This window comes from Aquarana catesbeiana, linkage group LG01 (assembly GCF_042186555.1).
Source record: "Aquarana catesbeiana isolate 2022-GZ linkage group LG01, ASM4218655v1, whole genome shotgun sequence".
In the NCBI taxonomy this organism is placed as follows: Eukaryota; Metazoa; Chordata; class Amphibia; order Anura; family Ranidae; genus Aquarana; species Aquarana catesbeiana.
This window is the reverse complement of record NC_133324.1, coordinates 592,198,998-592,216,246: the sequence shown is the minus strand read 5'-3', so window position 1 is coordinate 592,216,246 and position 17,249 is coordinate 592,198,998. Positions and strand designations below refer to the sequence as shown.

Genomic DNA, 17,249 nt, shown 5'->3' with positions numbered 1-17,249 from the left:
TCTAAAGATGTGCTGCCACTGCTGGGTTTTCTTACTGGGAAGTCCAACATATTCTGCAGACACTGTATTGCAAAATCTCTTTTAAATATTTGTGAACAAAACATGATAATCTATTACTATTTATTTTCTAAAGACTTTTACTTAACATCTTTATTAATTATTGATAAAAGCTTAGGAGATTGAGGTAAATAAGAATCTCTCTCAGGTTTTGTACTATGTATACAGCCTGTAAAATATTTTTTTTTAGACAAAATTACATTTTAGTAAGTGTATGGCCCCTTTTATAGCCTCTGTTTTGGCATGGATCATTGCTTGATTGACTCAGCAATTATTAAGGACAGGGATTTACAAGCTTTGGCAATTGTTTGTTTCCGGCTGTAGTGATCTGTAATAGGAGTTTGAATTGGCGGTAGGAGAGAGTGGCCGGTTTTAAGTTTAAAAGTGCTATTGTAGGATCAGGATTGATAGGGATTTCAAACAGTGTTGAAATCATAAGAAATACATCTTTCCAGAAATTTTTTGCTACCAGGCAATCCCACCAAGTATGGAAATGTGATCCAAGATCACCACAGCCACGAAAACAAGTTGGGGAATAATTTGGAGCATACTTTACAATTCTGACAGGGACCAGATACCACAGTGTGAGTACTTTGTAATTTGTTTCTAAGGCAGCTATACTCTGTGAGGATGACTTAGTTGTGATCCAAATCTTATCCTAAGTTCCTTAGTGTGTGGGCCATGTTTACATATATTTTCAAAGCACGTTAATCTAAATGAATTCTTCCTTGTATATAGGGCATAACATTTTTTTAAATCTGAAGATATTGAAAGAGCTCTGAATTAATCTGAATCCTATCTCAATCCTGCACTGCTTTCTTCCTCTTCTCACAGGACACAGTGAGAGCAGTGAATACATTGGCTAATGCTGCTGTCAATTACAACCTGTGAGAAGGAAGCAGGGGTGGGGCCGACCCACACTTGTATGTGTCTATGGTTGCACAGAGCCTGGCTCAGGAACAAGCCCGCAGGTGCGCCCCATAGGAAGCAGCTTTCCCTAGTGGGGCACGGAGAAGTGGAAAAGCCTAAAAAGGTGAGGGACCCTAGAAGAGGAGGTTTGGGGCCACTCGGTGCAATAAGTATAATATGTTATTTTAGAAAACAAAATGTTAAGCTTTACAGCTGCTTTAAACAAGGATGGAAATAGGACATGGTTTTGTATCAAATGAAACTTCCTGAATAAGCGGTCATTCTACCTGCAGACAAGCTTGCTTAGCTTCCAGTACAGGTAGTGACTTTAATTATGCTCCAGCCTCCAACTTGTAAAGAATTATCTTCTGCATATAGACATACCTCCCAACTTTTGAACTTCAGAATGAGGGACACTATTAGCAGTGGGAGGGGCTTAAGGTATGTGGTTAAACAGATACCAGGCATCCTTGTACCTATAAAATATGCTTTCATTGCTTTGCTTAAGTCTACCTTAAAGAAGATTTTCATTAAAAGTCAGGGACTGCAAAGCAACCAGCAACTGTTGAGACAATGAAAAGGGGTCCAGGGTGTGTAATGCAACGCGTTCAAGGATAAAGAGTATGTAACGCATTGAGGTCTGTAGTCAGTACTGAGTTTAGGAGTACATGACACACAGAGCATGGTCCAGGGGTACATAATGCACAGAATTTATAAAGTTAAATGGGCCCTAAGGCATTTTATAGAGCCAGCTCAAAGCACCAAAATATCCAAAAAATCAGTCGGACTAATGCCCCGTACACACGGTCGGACTTTGTTCGGACATTCCGACAACAAAATCCTAGGATTTTTTCCAACGGATGTTGGCTCAAACTTGTCTTGCATACACACGGTCACACAAAGTTGTTGGAAAATCCGATCCTTCTAAACGCGGTGACGTAAAACACGTACGTCGGGACTATAAGCGGGGCAGTGGCCAATAGCTTTCATCTCTTTATTTATTCTGAGCATGCGTGGCACTTTGTCCATCGGATTTGTGTACACACGATCGGAATTTCCGACAACGGATTTTGTTGTCGGAAAATTTTATATCCTGCTCTCAAACTTTGTGTCAGAAAAATCCGATGGAAAATGTGTGATGGAGCCTACACACGGTCGGAATTTCCGACAACAAGGTCCTATCACACATTTTCCGTCGGAAAATCTGACCGTGTGTATGGGGCATTAGAGCTGCTCAACCATTCACTGGAAGCTTTGTAATTTATGAATGGCATCCCAATCTCCACCTCAGCTAATCAGAGAAAGCCTTGTATTCATTTATAAAATACAAAGCTGAATGGTTGAACAGCTCTTAGTCTGACTTGATCTTGTTCTGAGATGGGAAATCTTCATTCCACTATCGGAAACACAGTGCTGTATACTGTATGTAGATGATATAGTTTATACAGCGCTGACAGTCGGCATATCTGTTAAAGGTCAAAGCTCATTTGGACCAGCTTGGTCTAAATAAACTAATTTAAACTAACACTAAGCTGAAGTTAGGATTTAACACAACATAACACAGTACTGTTGGGGGTCACCACTTAATATAAACTACACCGCAACACACCCTTAAATCATGCTAAGTTGTGTTACTGTGCATAACCACAATGCACAAGTCTAAAAGGGTCCATAAGTATTTGCACATCATTCTTATAAGGCTTACAATATATGTATATATATATATATATATATATATATATATATATATATATATATATATATATATATATATATATATATATATAAAAGAACATAGTGTCCGCATTACTTAAAAGTATGTTTGTTTGTGTCCATACTTAGGTGGATGCAGCATTGGTCCCCTGCAAACTCTAACACTGACAATTGAGCGATCAAAGACTGTTGATCGCTTGGTTCTCAGAGCTGCGTGAGCAAAGAGCTCTCTGCTCTGCCCCCCCCATGCTCACTGGAGTGAATGGCTGTGGAGGGGGTGGGAGTGGCCGGCTCAGGCTCTCAGTGGGTGGATCCCTGGACCGTCTCTGTGACGTCAGCCAACAGCAGAAAACGGTCTGCTGATAACAGGTCACAGGAGTGCAATACAAACTGCACTTCTGTGATCCATAGGAGAAGTACAGCCAATCAAGATTTGGCTGTATTTCTCCTTTAATGTACAAGCCCCCAATGTTACAAAAACAGTGCTGTGCCTGGCTAAAAAAAAATAGGATGTACCTGTGCAGCTTGGTCTTCCCTGCATGTCTCCCAGTCCCATGCATCCATGACAGGCTACATGTCAGTAGCAGTGTCACGGCCAGCAAGAGAAGACTTTGCATAATCCACCGTGACCCGCACTGTGCAAACTCCATGCTGGCTCTGACATCACAGGTGCCCGTGTCCAGCCAATCTAAAATCAGCTGGCTTGGAGGCTACACATGCGCAGTGTGATCTAATCGGATAGGGAGACATTTGCTCTGGTGCTTGCTCAGGTCTGGGAAATTATAGACAGGAGCAAAGCCCTTTTTTTGGCAACCTTGGGCGGGATGCTCTGGGGGGGTTCGAACCCTCCTAAACCTCCACCCTTATATTCGTCCCTACAAACTCCAGATCAGCACTGCTTAGAGCGGTGTCCCTCCTTCAGAAAATATCACAGGAGGAGGGGACGGGTTCAGTGCGCTCCACTCAGTTCTGTCTCCGATGCAGCCGGCAGCCGGCCAAACTTGTTCCTGCACTGGGCTCCATTCCGGGACATCCATCAGTTTCCAGGACAGTCCCCGCGATTCAGGGACGGTTGGGAGGTATGTATAGATTGATACAGTATGTAGGAAAGTGCCAAATATTATTATTGCCACTAATTCCCAGTTCACACTATAACCCTTATGAAAGCTACACAATCATAGATCATTCACAGCAATGTGAAGACATTGCTGTGAAGGATCTATGCTTGTGCAGCTTTTATAATCTGTTTTGCATTATCCTTTAATGTGTGCTCTTTTCTATGCGTGCTCTTTTCATTATGAACCTGCTTTACATTATTTCTTCTATCCTTGCACCTGCTTGGTAAACCGCAAGTTACAGTTAATCCATGTCTGATCATTTGCCCGATTACCTATTTTGTTACGCAATAAAGACCCTGGGGTGATCAATCATAAATAAGTATTAACTTGCACTCTATTACACCCCCTCCTGCCAAGCAGCTGGAAAAATAATGTTATCCCCCTGGATAATAAAACAAATTCTCTTTCCCATATTGGAAGATACATTTTTGTATTATCCTGGGGTGATCAAACCTTCACTCATACGGGTTCAGAGGTTTTCAGTGCAGATATTTACCATTACACTATAAAACAATTCAAATATATAACTGTCACTCATTGAAAACTATGCATTGCATCAAAATAAACTGTTGCACATAAAATGCTTAATAAATAAATTCACAAACTTGTTAGCACGTAATAAATCGATAGACAATATATTAAACAAAATCAGTTTGAACCGGGAGATATTATACTTAGAATTTCAAAGGTCTCGGGTATAAATTTACACCCTAACCTGCTCCAAAGTAATGTGTCAATACCTTTTCCAACTTATATAGAAGGTGATAGCAAAGCTGATGGAGGCAATATACATTTATCTCAGCATTGTATCATGCGTGCTATAGGCTACAGAAAACATTTTGTGATAACTAACATTTTTATTAGGAATGGCTATTTGTATAGAGTGAAATATACCTGGTTACTCCTGCCTTCAGCTGTCCCTCTCATCTTCTCTATCCCCACTGCAGGTTGAGATTTTCAGTAGACTAGCTGGTGTCCTCTATAGAGCATGCTCAATTTCAGTTCCCTTCTAAGCTTTTAATTTCCTCCTTTTTCTTATCTCTGCAGCCCACATGACTATAGAGTCACACATGTGGGCGCATGCACAGTGGCAAATTACACCCCCCTCCCTCCCTCCTCCTTCATATCCTCTTATTGCTAAACACTATGGGGGTGGGATATAGTAAGCTGATTGATTACATTCACTAAGAAACTTTAAAAAAAGCTTAGTTTAAATATAAATCAGTACAAATACATCAAATGCAATTGGTAATACATGTAAAGTAAAAAAAGAGCCTTGGATGCAGATGTCGCCTGAACAAAGTGAAAGCTAGTGCCAGTCATCTCCAACTTGCCTACGCCATATTAATGCACAAAAAACACATTTGATATTAAATAAAGATTGATTGGGAGCTGTAAAACAGGTATTTGATATTTATAATTTCATTTGCATTGCTTTCCTGAAACTTTTTTTTTTTTTAGTCATGTGACTGGCACAGCACCAATCAGGGCTGGCCAGACACAGACTCACACTGTAGAGAGCATTCTTCAGCAGAGTAATAGAAGACCCTCCCAAAGATCTTTCCTTGCCGATGCCAAAGAAAGATCATGTGACCACACAACAGCTCTTCAGAAATAAGGCATGATGTATATGATTTGTGTGAATGAATTATGGCAATTAACACTTCACTGTTCAATTATCACTATAAATGCATTTGTGTATTACTTATTAAAATAATAGATTGTATTTTTGCCTCGAAAAACTAATTTCTTAATTTTGCCCAATGCATCAGCATTGAGATAGGCAAAGGAAGGAGAACTAGAAACCAATTAGGTTCTACTGTATGCAGATGTGTTAAGTATGTTTAAGCAAATGTACTACTTTTTTGACTGAACCTACTGCACAAAGATAGGCTTTTTGTTCTTTATCAATTTTTGTCACACAGGTCCTCTTTGCTATATCTATGAAACCTGGGAGTTACCAGTTATATGCCAAGGTTCTCTCTCATTTTCTGTACTAAATCTGTTGGAGTAGATTCTTGGCTACTTGTCTAGTGCAATCCTAATGCAATTTGCATTGTTTTCTATTAGGTCAGTGCACATAACTGCGTTGTGGTTGTGTGTGCTGAATAAATATACTGCATGCAGTACTTTTTTTTAGTGCGGCTCGATGTAAGGCAAACATCGCAATGCTGCTACAGTGAATAGAACTTAATGTAATGTCACTTGTGGAAATAAAGTTCTAACGAAAAAAAAAAGTAGACAGTGCAATATGCCAGGATCAGCGCTGTTTCTTCCAGTGTACACCAGTGGTCTTTTACTATGGAACTACATATATATATATATATATATATATATATATATATATATATATATATATATGTCACACACAAAGTTGTGCTCGTAAGTTTACATACCCCAGCAGAATTTATGATTTCTCGGCCATTTTTCAGAGAATATGAATGATAATACAAAAACATTTCTTTCACTTATGGTTAGTGCTTGGCTGAAGCCATTTATTATCAATCAACTGTGTTTACTCTTTTTAAATCATAATCACAACAGAAACTACCCAAATGAAACCAAACCACGGTCAGGTAGACCAAATAAAATTTCAGCCATAACTGCCAGGAAAATTGTTCGGGATGCAAAGAAAAACCCACAAATAACTTCAGGTGAAATACAGGACTCTGAAAACATGTGGTGTGGCTGTTTCAATATGCACAATAAGGAGGCACTTGAAGAAAGATGGGCTGCATGGTCGAGTCGCTAGAAGAAAGGCATTACTGTGCAAATGCCACAAAGTATCCAACTTACAATACGCCAAACAGCACAGAGACGAGCCTCAAACCTTCTGGCACAAAGTCAAAGTGATGAGACCAAAATTAAGCTTTTTGGCCACAACCATAAACACTACATTTGGAGAGGAGTCAACAAGGCCTATGATGAAAGGTACACCATTCCTACTGTGAAACACGGAGGTGGATCGCTGATGTTTTGGGGATGTGTGAGCTACAAAGGCACAGGAAATTTGGTCAAAATTGATGGCAAGATGAATGCAGTATGTTATCAAAAAATACTGGAGGAACATTTGCATTCATCAGCCAGGAAGCTGCGCATGGGACGCACTTGGACATTCCAACATGACAATGATCCAAGTCGACCTGTCATTGGCTACAGCAGAATAAAGTGAAGGTTCTGGAGTGGCTATCTCAGTCTCCTGACCTCAATATCATTGAGCTACTCTGGGGAGATCTCAAAAGTGCAGTTCATGCAAGGCAGCTTAAGAATTTACAGGAACTGGAGGCTTTTTGCCAGGAAGAATGGGAAGCTTTACCATCTAAGATAAAGAGCCTCATCCACAAATACCACAAAAGACTTCAAGCTGTCATTGATGTTAAAGGGGGCAATACACGGCATTGAGAACTGGGGTATGTGAACTTTTGATCAGGGTCATTTGGGTAGTTTCTGTTGTGATTATGATTTAAAAAGAGTAAACACAGTTGATTGATAATAAATGGCTTCAACCAAACGCTAACCATGAGTGAAAGAAAGGTTTTTTGTGTTATCAATCATATTCTCTGAAAAATGCCCAAAAAATCATAAACTCTGCCAGGGTATGTAAACTTATGAGCACAACTGTGTGTGTGTGTATATATATATATATATATATATATATATATATATATATATATATATATATATATATATATATATATATATATAGCGCAGTTCACTAGTTTTCTGTTAGCATCTTGGATGCAGCAATCCCAGTGTGTTAAAACAACAGTCTTTAAGATCAAAAATGCATTATTACTCAAAAGCTTGAGCAGTTTATCACACTGAAAAATTTATCAACCTTAATTATGCACAACCTGTCACTACCCATTTAACACAAAATATAGATTTTACAGATTGAACAACCGTATACATTTTTCAGGTACTGGCGAAGGCTGAAATATAATTGAAACCTAATTTCTAAAGGAATCTAATCTAAAACAGTATTAAAGATTAAAGTGTTACTAAACCTATTTTTTTTTTTACCTTAATGCATTGTTTGCATTAGGTAAAAAACATTTTCAGTTTCCCTGTGCCCCCCTTTCCCTATATGAAGAAGAAGAGAGGGGAGAAGAGATCAGCGCTGTGCACGGCTGCATCTATCCTTCCCTTACTTCCTCTTCACACAGCATTCAAGTAGCAGCAGGACCCATTGGCTCTTGCTGTTGTCAAATGCAGTGACGAGGAAGTGGGGGGGGCCTAAGTTCCGCTGTGTAAGTCTATGGAGCGCGGCTAAATAGACACACAGGTCGGAAGCGAGCATGCACAACGTGTCTCCATAGCAAACGGCTTGTTATGGGGACAGAAAAAGAAGAGGAGGAGCCAAGATCGCCACTGGGGACCCGAGAAGAGGAGGACCAGGGCCACTCTGTGCAAAACCACTGTACAGAGCAGGTGAGCATAACATGTTTGTTATTTTAATTTAAAAAAAAGAAAAATCACACGGAAAATGTGTGATAGGACCTTGTTGTCGGAAATTCTGACCGTGTGTGGGCTCCATCACACATTTTCCATCGGAATTTCCGACACACAAAGTTTGAGAGCTTTGAGAGTTTGAGAGCTCTGACCGTGTGTGGGCTCCATCACACATTTTCCATCGGAATTTCCGACACACAAAGTTTGAGAGCTTGCTATAAAATTTTCTGACAACAAAATCCATTGTCGGAAATACTGATTGTGTGTACACAAATCCGATGCACAAAGTGCCACGCATGCTCAGAATAAATTAAGAGACGAAAGCTATTGACTACTGCCCTGTTTATAGTCCTGACGTAAGTGTTTTACGTCACCGCTTTCAGAACGATCGGATTTTCCGACAGCTTTGTGTGACCGTGTGTATGCAAGACAAGTTTGAGCCAACATCCGTCGGAAAAAATCCATGGAAAATCCACGGAATGTCCAACCGTGTGTATAGGGCATAATTGTACCTTTATGATGAAAATAAAAACTAAATATTATTTTGTTTTTCATATCCTATTAATTCAGTGCAAAAAGCCAAAGAAATTATCATTTCTAAAGACAATACAAGGTAATGTAAAAAAACTAAATATACTGAAGGAAAGAGGCACTGCCAACACTGGTCTTTAACACTGGTATTACATACAATCTCATCATTGTCACTTAGTGAAGCAGCGATGGTCACTGTGTTCTTAAAGTGTCATCAAACCCACATCATTAACCACTTCAATACAGGGCACTTATACACCTTCCTGCCCAGACCAATTTTCAGCTTTCAGCGCTGTCGCAGTTTGAATGACAATTGCGCGGTCATGCTACACTGTACCCAGAATATATTTTTATAATTTTGTTCCCACAAATAGAGCTTTCTTTTGGTGATATTTGATCACCTCTGCGGTTTTTATTTTTTGCTAAACAAATAAGAAAGGCCGAAAATTTTGAAAAAAAAGTTTTGCTTTTGTTTCTGTTAAAAAAATTTGTAAATAAGTTTTCTCTTTCACTGATGGGCACTGATAAGGCGGCACTGACAGGCACTGATACGGCGGCACCGATGAGGTGGCACCAATGAGCAGGCACTGACGATGGGCACTGGTAGGCGGCACTGATGGGTGGCACTGATATGCAGCACTAATGAGCATTGGTAGGCGGCACTGATGGGCACTCATGGGTGGCACTGGTTGGCACTGATAGGCGACACTGATGGGCACTGAAAGGTGGCATTGCTGGGCACTGATAGGATGGCACTGATAGGCATCACTGCTGGGCACTGATAGGCGGCACTGCTGGGCACTGATACATGGCACTGATGGGCACTGATACGCGGCACTGATAGGCATCCCTGGTGGCACTGGCAGTGGTAGGCATTGGAGTGGGCACTGATTGGCAGCTGTTTGAGCACAGATTGGCAGCTGCCTGGGCACATATTGGTATTTCCCTGGGGGTCTAGGGGGCATACCTGGTGGTCCAGTGTGGTGGCCATCCTGGTGGTCCTGGGTGGCTTCCCTGGTGGTCCTGGGCGGGATCCGAGGGGGGGCTGTGCTGATAAACAATCAGCACAGACCCCCCCTGTCAGGAGAGCAGCCGGTCAGCTCTCCTCTACTCGCGTCTGTCAGACGCGAGTGAGGAAAAGCCGATCACTGGCTCTTCCTATTTACATTGTGATCAGCCGTGATTGGACACGGCTGATCACGTGGTAAAGAGTCTCCGTCAGACTGACACACCGCAACAACGATCGCCGCGATGGGCGAGCAGCAGCTTAATATCCTGATCACGTCATATGACGTCCAGTCAGGATATTGAAACCACTTTGCCGCCGTCATTTTGCTATATGGTGGGCGGCAAGTAGTTAAAAACTATCAATAAATGGTGTATTACATGCAGTTCTTACTCACTCAGTCACTAGGAGATTTGTTTTCTGTATTATGCAAAAAACCTAGTTGATCCTGCTGCTGTTTGTCTTCCCCTTCTGTTCATGTCCCCACTAGAGCTGGGGATTCTGCAGAGCAGTGTTGGCAACTCTGCACATGTTCAGTTTTCAGTGAGTTTCTATGATGAGCATTTCTTCTCTATCACATCTGAGCAACCTATGTGACTATAGAGCCATACATAAAGGCATATGCACTCCCTCCCTCCTCCTTCATGCCCACTAACCAGCTAAACACAATGGGAATGGGATATTAGGATATTACATTTGATTGATGGAGGCTTCACTTCCCTGTTATTCTAATGCCCCGCACACACGGTCGGACATTGATCGGACATTCCGACAACAAAATTCTAGGATTTTTTCCGACGGATGTTGGCTCAAACTTGTCTTGCATACACACGGTCAAACAAAGTTGTCGGAAAATCCGATCGTTCTGAACGCGGTAACGTAAAACACGTATGTTGGGACTCTAAACGGGGCAGTAGCCAATAGCCTTCATCTCTTTATTCTGAGCATGTGTGGCACTTTGTACGTCGGATCTGTGTACACACGATCAGAAATTCCGACAACGGATTTTGTTGTCGGAAAATTTTATAGCCTGCTCTCAAACTTTGTGTGTCCGAAAATCCGATGGAAAATGTGTGATGGAGCCTATACATGGTCGGAATTTCCGACAACAAGGTCCTATCACACATTTTGCGTCGGAAAATCCAACCGTGTGTACGGGGCATAAGACACAGGCTGGAGGGACATGACACACCCTGTGACTGTCAGAAATCTGCCCACACCATGTTATTGCCAAAAAATAAAGATTTGATTTCAAATATATATTTGTGTGACAATTTAAAACAGTTTATTGATAATATTTATTTATTTCTTCTCTGCCACTGTTTATCTGCAGACAGGCTGGGAAAAAGCTGGGTCATGTGGCAGCTGTATATCGTTTAGTAAAGAATGTACTTGGACTTTTTTTTTTTACTTAAAATAATTACAGTGCCATCATTTACATACAGAAAGAGAAGGGATAATGCAAATTAAACAGTGTGTTTAGTATCACTTTCAGCCCCAGTTCACACTAATGCGATGCGGGAAACGTAGCGATTCCTGTGCGTTTCCCGCACTACATGGCAATCACACTACATTCATGTGATCTGCTGCAGGTGTCAATAAAAGTTACCAACACCCCAAAACGCAGTGAGTTTGCCTGAACTGGATCACATAGATATGAACATCCATGCCTCCTGGTTCCAGTGTAAACAAAATAAAGCTACCTGCACCTTTTTCATGCGAATGCAGTGCAATTTGAAACATTCAAAATTAATGGGCTTGAATCGTACCCCACAAAATAATGTGATTTGCACAAGAATGCGGTGCGATTCCTGTGCGAATCACATACGATGTGACAGTGTGAACTGGGGCTAAATGTCACTGTGACCTATACAGAGGTTCACATTTACTGTAGTGAAATACTGGAGTCTACTGCAGAAAAATCAGTATATTTTACATACTATGGTCCAACACCTGACATTAAAGAAATATTTAAGCTCCAGTAGTAGGATGTCCCTCTTTCTACAGCTTGCAGACTACTTAACCACTTCCTACCCCGCCCATAGTCAAATGACGTCTGCGGGAGGGACCTCCCATCCTGAGTGGGAGTCCTATGACGTCCTGGGCTTCCCGGCTGTCTAGGGGGCGCGCGCGCCCGCCTCGTCACTTGGGAGCCAGTGAGCGTGTCCGGCGCCCGCAATGTCCACCAGGCACCCGCGATTGCCGGTAACAGAGCCGGGATGTGGATCTGTGTGTGTAAACACACAGATCCACGTCCTGTCAGAGGAGGGGAGACGTGTGTTCCTTGTATATAGGGACACCGATCGGTCTCCTCCCCTTGTGAATCCCCTTCCCCTACAGTTAGAATCACTCCCTAGGTAACACATTTAACCCCTTGATCGTCCCCTAGTGTTAACCCCTTCCCTGCCAGTGACATTTATACAGTAATCTGTGCATTTTTATAGCACTGATCGCTGTATAAATGTGAATGGTCCGAAAATAGTGTCAAAAGTGTCCAATGTGTCCGCCGCAATGTCAGTCATGATAAAAATTGCAGATCACCGCCATTACTAGTAAAAAAAAATAAAAATAATAAAAATGCCATAAATCTATCCTATCCTATTTTGTAGACGCTATAACTTTTGTGCAAACCAATCAATATACACTTATTGTGTTTTTTTTAACCAAAAATATGTAGAAGAATACATATCAGCCTAAACTGAGGAAAATTTTTAATTTTTTTTTTTAAATTGGGATATTTATTATAGCAAATAATAAAAAATATTGTGTTTTTTTCAAACTTGTCATGTTTATAGCGCAAAAAATAAAAAATGCAGAGGTGATCAATTACCACCAAAAGAAAGCTCTATTTGTGGGGAAACAAAATGATAAAAATTTCATTTGGGTACAGTGTTGTATGACCACGCAATTTTCATTCAAAATGCGACAGCGCTGAAAGCTGAAAATTGGCCTGGGCAGGAAGGGGGTGAAAATGCCCTGTACTGAAGTGGTTAATATTGTAAGCTTTGCCAATTCAAGGTCAGAAATGTCCAAACAAAAGAAAAAAACAGTTGGAGAGATCTTCCAGTCTTCTCAATGGGATAATGCATGCATCGAACAGCTATAGGCTCCTCTTGCATGTGAAACGTCAGGAGCACTGCTTGTTTTAACTAAGCCAGCTATGTTCAGCTTAAGAGTGGACAGTTCTACTGGCCTCCTACAGTAGAAAGTACATTAGTAGTGTCATGCTACATGAACACGTCAAGTTATAGAAAGAAGGTGGCACCACTGCGGTTCCCAGAGAACAAGTTCACTCAATCTGCATCTGACTGCAATTCCTGCCTCCCATTCCATCTACATTCTTTGGGCCCAAAAAAGACTGAGACACTTACAGCTCAAACATTACAGTAAAAGTGAAATTATAATCAAAGTTAAAAAAAAAAACCTAGAATTTAGCAATCAAAGCAAGGGTTTAGGCACTGAAATTTTTGTTTATGTTGATCAAGAAGAAATTACACTTACGCTGCCCATTCCAACTTTTCATTCTTGATGGAGTTGTACAGAGCCTAAAAAAAAAAAAAAAAGAAAAACAACATTACTCATTTTCTCAATTACATACTATCTGATTTAAAAAATAATACATTTATTTTCTATTCAGTTTAATGATTCAGATAGAGGCTATGCAATAATTACTTTTAGATTTGCCTTTCATGTATGCTTGACATCAGAATATATGAAATGTCCCTATCACTGTGCTTCTTGCTACTTATCGTACATTAAGTGCGAGTAAAGGTCAAAATATCCTGTCAAAGTGCAACTGTACACATAGCTGTTCTCAATGTACTTGCCTTGACAGTTACCATTCTCTAAAATATCATTCACAAGTTTCTTCTTCATATAGTGCACTATATTATCAAATTAGAGTTTTATAATGATAACAAAATTATATACTATAGCTTGCTAATACAGGGTGCGAAAACATTTAAAAATCAGTTATTATTACAGGTTCCCATAATTTTCTTCCCAGCCAAAGCTGTCATGAGAGAAATACAGGAGCTGTCACTGCTGCCTTTTTTTTTGTGAATATACCAAGTACCTGGCTTATGTGATGTGCCACTAACTTTAATACATTCTGAATCACTTACACAGAACAAGTACACCAATCAGAAACGTAAAAAAAATCCTTATCTGCATGCATATCCTGGGAAAGTAACTCAAAGTACTGAAGCAAAAGGGCCAGTAGGACAGCTAGACATTTAGAAATTTTAAAAGAGGTCAGTAACAATTGCCTCCAAGTCACTCTTTTAAAAAAGGTTCCTTTTAAAAAATGAGTGGGTAAGACAAAAGTACTCTGAATCAGTCTTGGAAAACTGACATACAGGAATATTTCTGACAGAATAAAGCTCAACCACAGCCAAAACATTTTTTTTAAGTGATTGTAAAGGTTCAAGGTTTTTTACCTTCATGCATTCTATGCATGACGATTAAAAAAAACTTGTGTGTGCAGCAACCTCTCCAGCCCCCCAATACTTACCTGAGCCCCATCGTGATCCATGTGCACAAGAGTCTCGACTCTCCAGGGACTTTCCCTCCTCATTGGCCGAGACAGTAGCAGAAGCAATTGGCTCCCGCTGCTGTCAGTGAGCCAATGGGGAGAGATGGGGGGAAGGTTGAGACGTGGCTCTACGTGTGAATGTGTGTGAAGAGCAGTGTCTTGGGAGTGAGCCTACTTGGGTGCCCCCAGAGCAAGCTGCTTGCTCTGGGGGCACTCGGCAGGAGGGAGGGGTCAGGAGCGCCAGCCGGGGACCCGAGATATTTATAAAAGCGTTTTTCTGCAGGCTGTATCTTCAGAGAGATTACCCATCACTTCCTGTCCCAGCTGGTGCAGGGAAATTTACCCAATAGGGTCACAGACAACAGTAAACATTTAACAAGGGTTCCAGCTCTACTTTACTTTGTTCAAAATTTTTTTTCTTAAACTTGGTTGGTCTTTAAAGCGGAGTTGGCAATTTTTTTTTCTGGTTCACTTACTTTATTTGTGGATATTTTTTTTTTTTCACTTCCTCCTTCAGTGGCCGTGGCGCCGTACATCATTTTCGGCTTTGCATTGGCTCCTGGGAGATGTGTGTCATCAATCCCAGGAGGCAATGGGCATTGCTGACCTACAAGCTATTGTACTCGCTCCTGCCGCACTGAGCATGCACGAGATCGCCAGGTGCATGCTGGGTGGCCACTGCAGCTTCAGATCTCCACGCTGGAGATGGCCGCGTTGTGCAGGGACTTCACAAAGTAAGAAAAGGACGCTGCACAAATACAAAACTGGCCATGTTTTACAGCATACCTTTATTACACTGCACGAGGCATGAGTACTATAGGGGTATTTTTATCTAAAAAGTAACTCTCTGCTTTAAAGTGGTTGTCAACCCACTCATATAAGTTAATATAATCCTGCTTGTTTCTTAACAGGAGCTCCTGTCTGCGTTTTATAAAAAAAAAATGCCTTCTTTACTGTATTTCAGAGCGGTTCCCCATGATCACATGACCGGCCGGCTCTCTCCTCCACCCGGCTGACAGATGCAGCAGGCGGGGCCGAGATTCCCCTGCTGACGTTAGCCAGGATGAAAGGAGGAGAGAGCTGGCCGGTCACGTGATCGTGAGGAACCACGCTGACATACAGTAAAGAGGGCATTTTTTTTTAATAAAACACAGAGACAGGAGCTCCTGTTATTAAGAAACAAGCAGAATTATATAAGATGTTAACAGTTATTACTGCAGCAGGAGGGGAGGGGGCGGGCACTGTCACAGGAGCAGGCAGGTAGAGAGGGAGGGGGGAGAGAGGACAGAGGAGAGCTACGGATGACGAAGGCATATATACTGACCACAGTGTCAGGGCTCACCAGCCATGATATACCGTGGTCAGTTTACAGAGGGGAGGGCAGAAACTGGCAGGATCAGCCAGGCATTTCAGGTGATAGAGGGGGCCAATTTTTTTTTCTTTCAGGTTAACAAAAGGCTTAAGGATTAGTCTTTTTCCCCCACAGAGCAGGAAAGATCTCTCAGATTCCCTAATCATGGTTTCCTCGACTGTTAGAAAACCACATCAAATGTTAAAATAATGAATTTTACCTCCTATTTTTGTAATGTGTTAAACAAAAAATACATATTTATAAAAACTTTATTCCATATTTGTGTATGGCTGCCTTTGTTTTTGCAGTTGTATGTAAGCGGTCCCTTTTGTATGTTACATTCTTGTTAACTGTATGTTCAATTCTTGTTTATTATATATTAATTATAACTGCTAATGAAATATTTTGGTGCCAGAAAAAATTTTATCAGGGATAATAATTTCACATTGTAAAATGCAAGAACACAGAAAGGACAGACATATATACTATATATTAATTTAGGTTCATGAAAAATAACATACGTGCCCAGGAGAAAAGTGTTCTGAATTAGTGATATTAAAATCTCTTTGACTGACTAATATAAAAGCGAAGAGTGTACCATTGCTCTCTAAAACATTGGCAAAAGTGATCCATATCGCCTTATAAGAATATATATGAGACAATTAATATTTCCACCAGAAAATGCACCATTTGCATTGAACAGTTGTAGAACCTGGGCATATGATTGAGGCAGGATCAAAAAAGGTGAATTAACATTTAAAAGAGCTCTCCGAAATGCTGTGCCATAACCCATTCTGTTCTCTAATGAAGAGGAAAAAAGTCAAAGCTGGCAAATTTATAGAAAAAGAAATTATATAAAAGCAATGTGTAGCTTCCAAGAAACATCCATCACAAAGTTAATTTTCTTTCAACTGCATGTTATTAAAGCAGGCAAATGTAAGCTGACTCACCAAGAATGACGACTAATATAAACAATTTTGCTTTTAACCATGAAATACAACATCAGTTTCTTAGAAAATAGACGTTTTTTTTCCTTGCTATCACAGGTATGCCTGTTAGGGGACAGAAGTGATCGGGATGGCTAACTAAATTTCTGTCATATGTAATTTTAAAGCATATCTATGATCAAAATTTTAAATTAATTATATTCATTTTCATATTGAATTTCAATTATTTTAGTGCACAACTATTAATCTGAATGATCTTGAAGTTTTTAAACATATTTTCTAAAGAGACCCTACACATTAATTTCCTTAAATTCTGCAACATATTCATTATGCCCTGTGAATAGGTACTGCTGCGTCACACATTTTACAGAGCCTGCTTTGTGAGCTACAGATCTTCTGAGAGGTGACGTTTCAGAAGGCAGTCAGTATAGGAGTTACTAATGCAGGCATCAAGGTACTGTGGGACATGTAGTCCTTAGAAATCAAAAGTAAACAGCAGAGGAGAAGCTGCAAAGTATGCAGGGAAACCCAGGAAGTTGTGGAAAGATATGGCCAGCACATAGGCAGCACTCACAACATGAAAGGAGATTTTTCAAGTAATCTTATATTGACTTGCTAATACCTATTGTTA

At 40.6% G+C, this 17,249-nt stretch overlaps 1 protein-coding gene across 7 annotated transcripts in view; it reads right to left on the bottom strand.

The window, feature by feature from the left end:
• The window catches only part of PSD3 (pleckstrin and Sec7 domain containing 3), an 864,447-nt gene that overhangs the window by 182,076 nt on the left and 665,122 nt on the right, over positions 1-17,249 (bottom strand). For all 7 annotated transcript variants that reach the window (XM_073598198.1, XM_073598204.1, XM_073598214.1 and 4 more), the window contains one exon: positions 13,288-13,331. In XM_073598198.1, the coding sequence (XP_073454299.1) occupies positions 13,288-13,331 (44 nt within the window). The remainder of the gene's footprint in view (positions 1-13,287; positions 13,332-17,249) is intronic.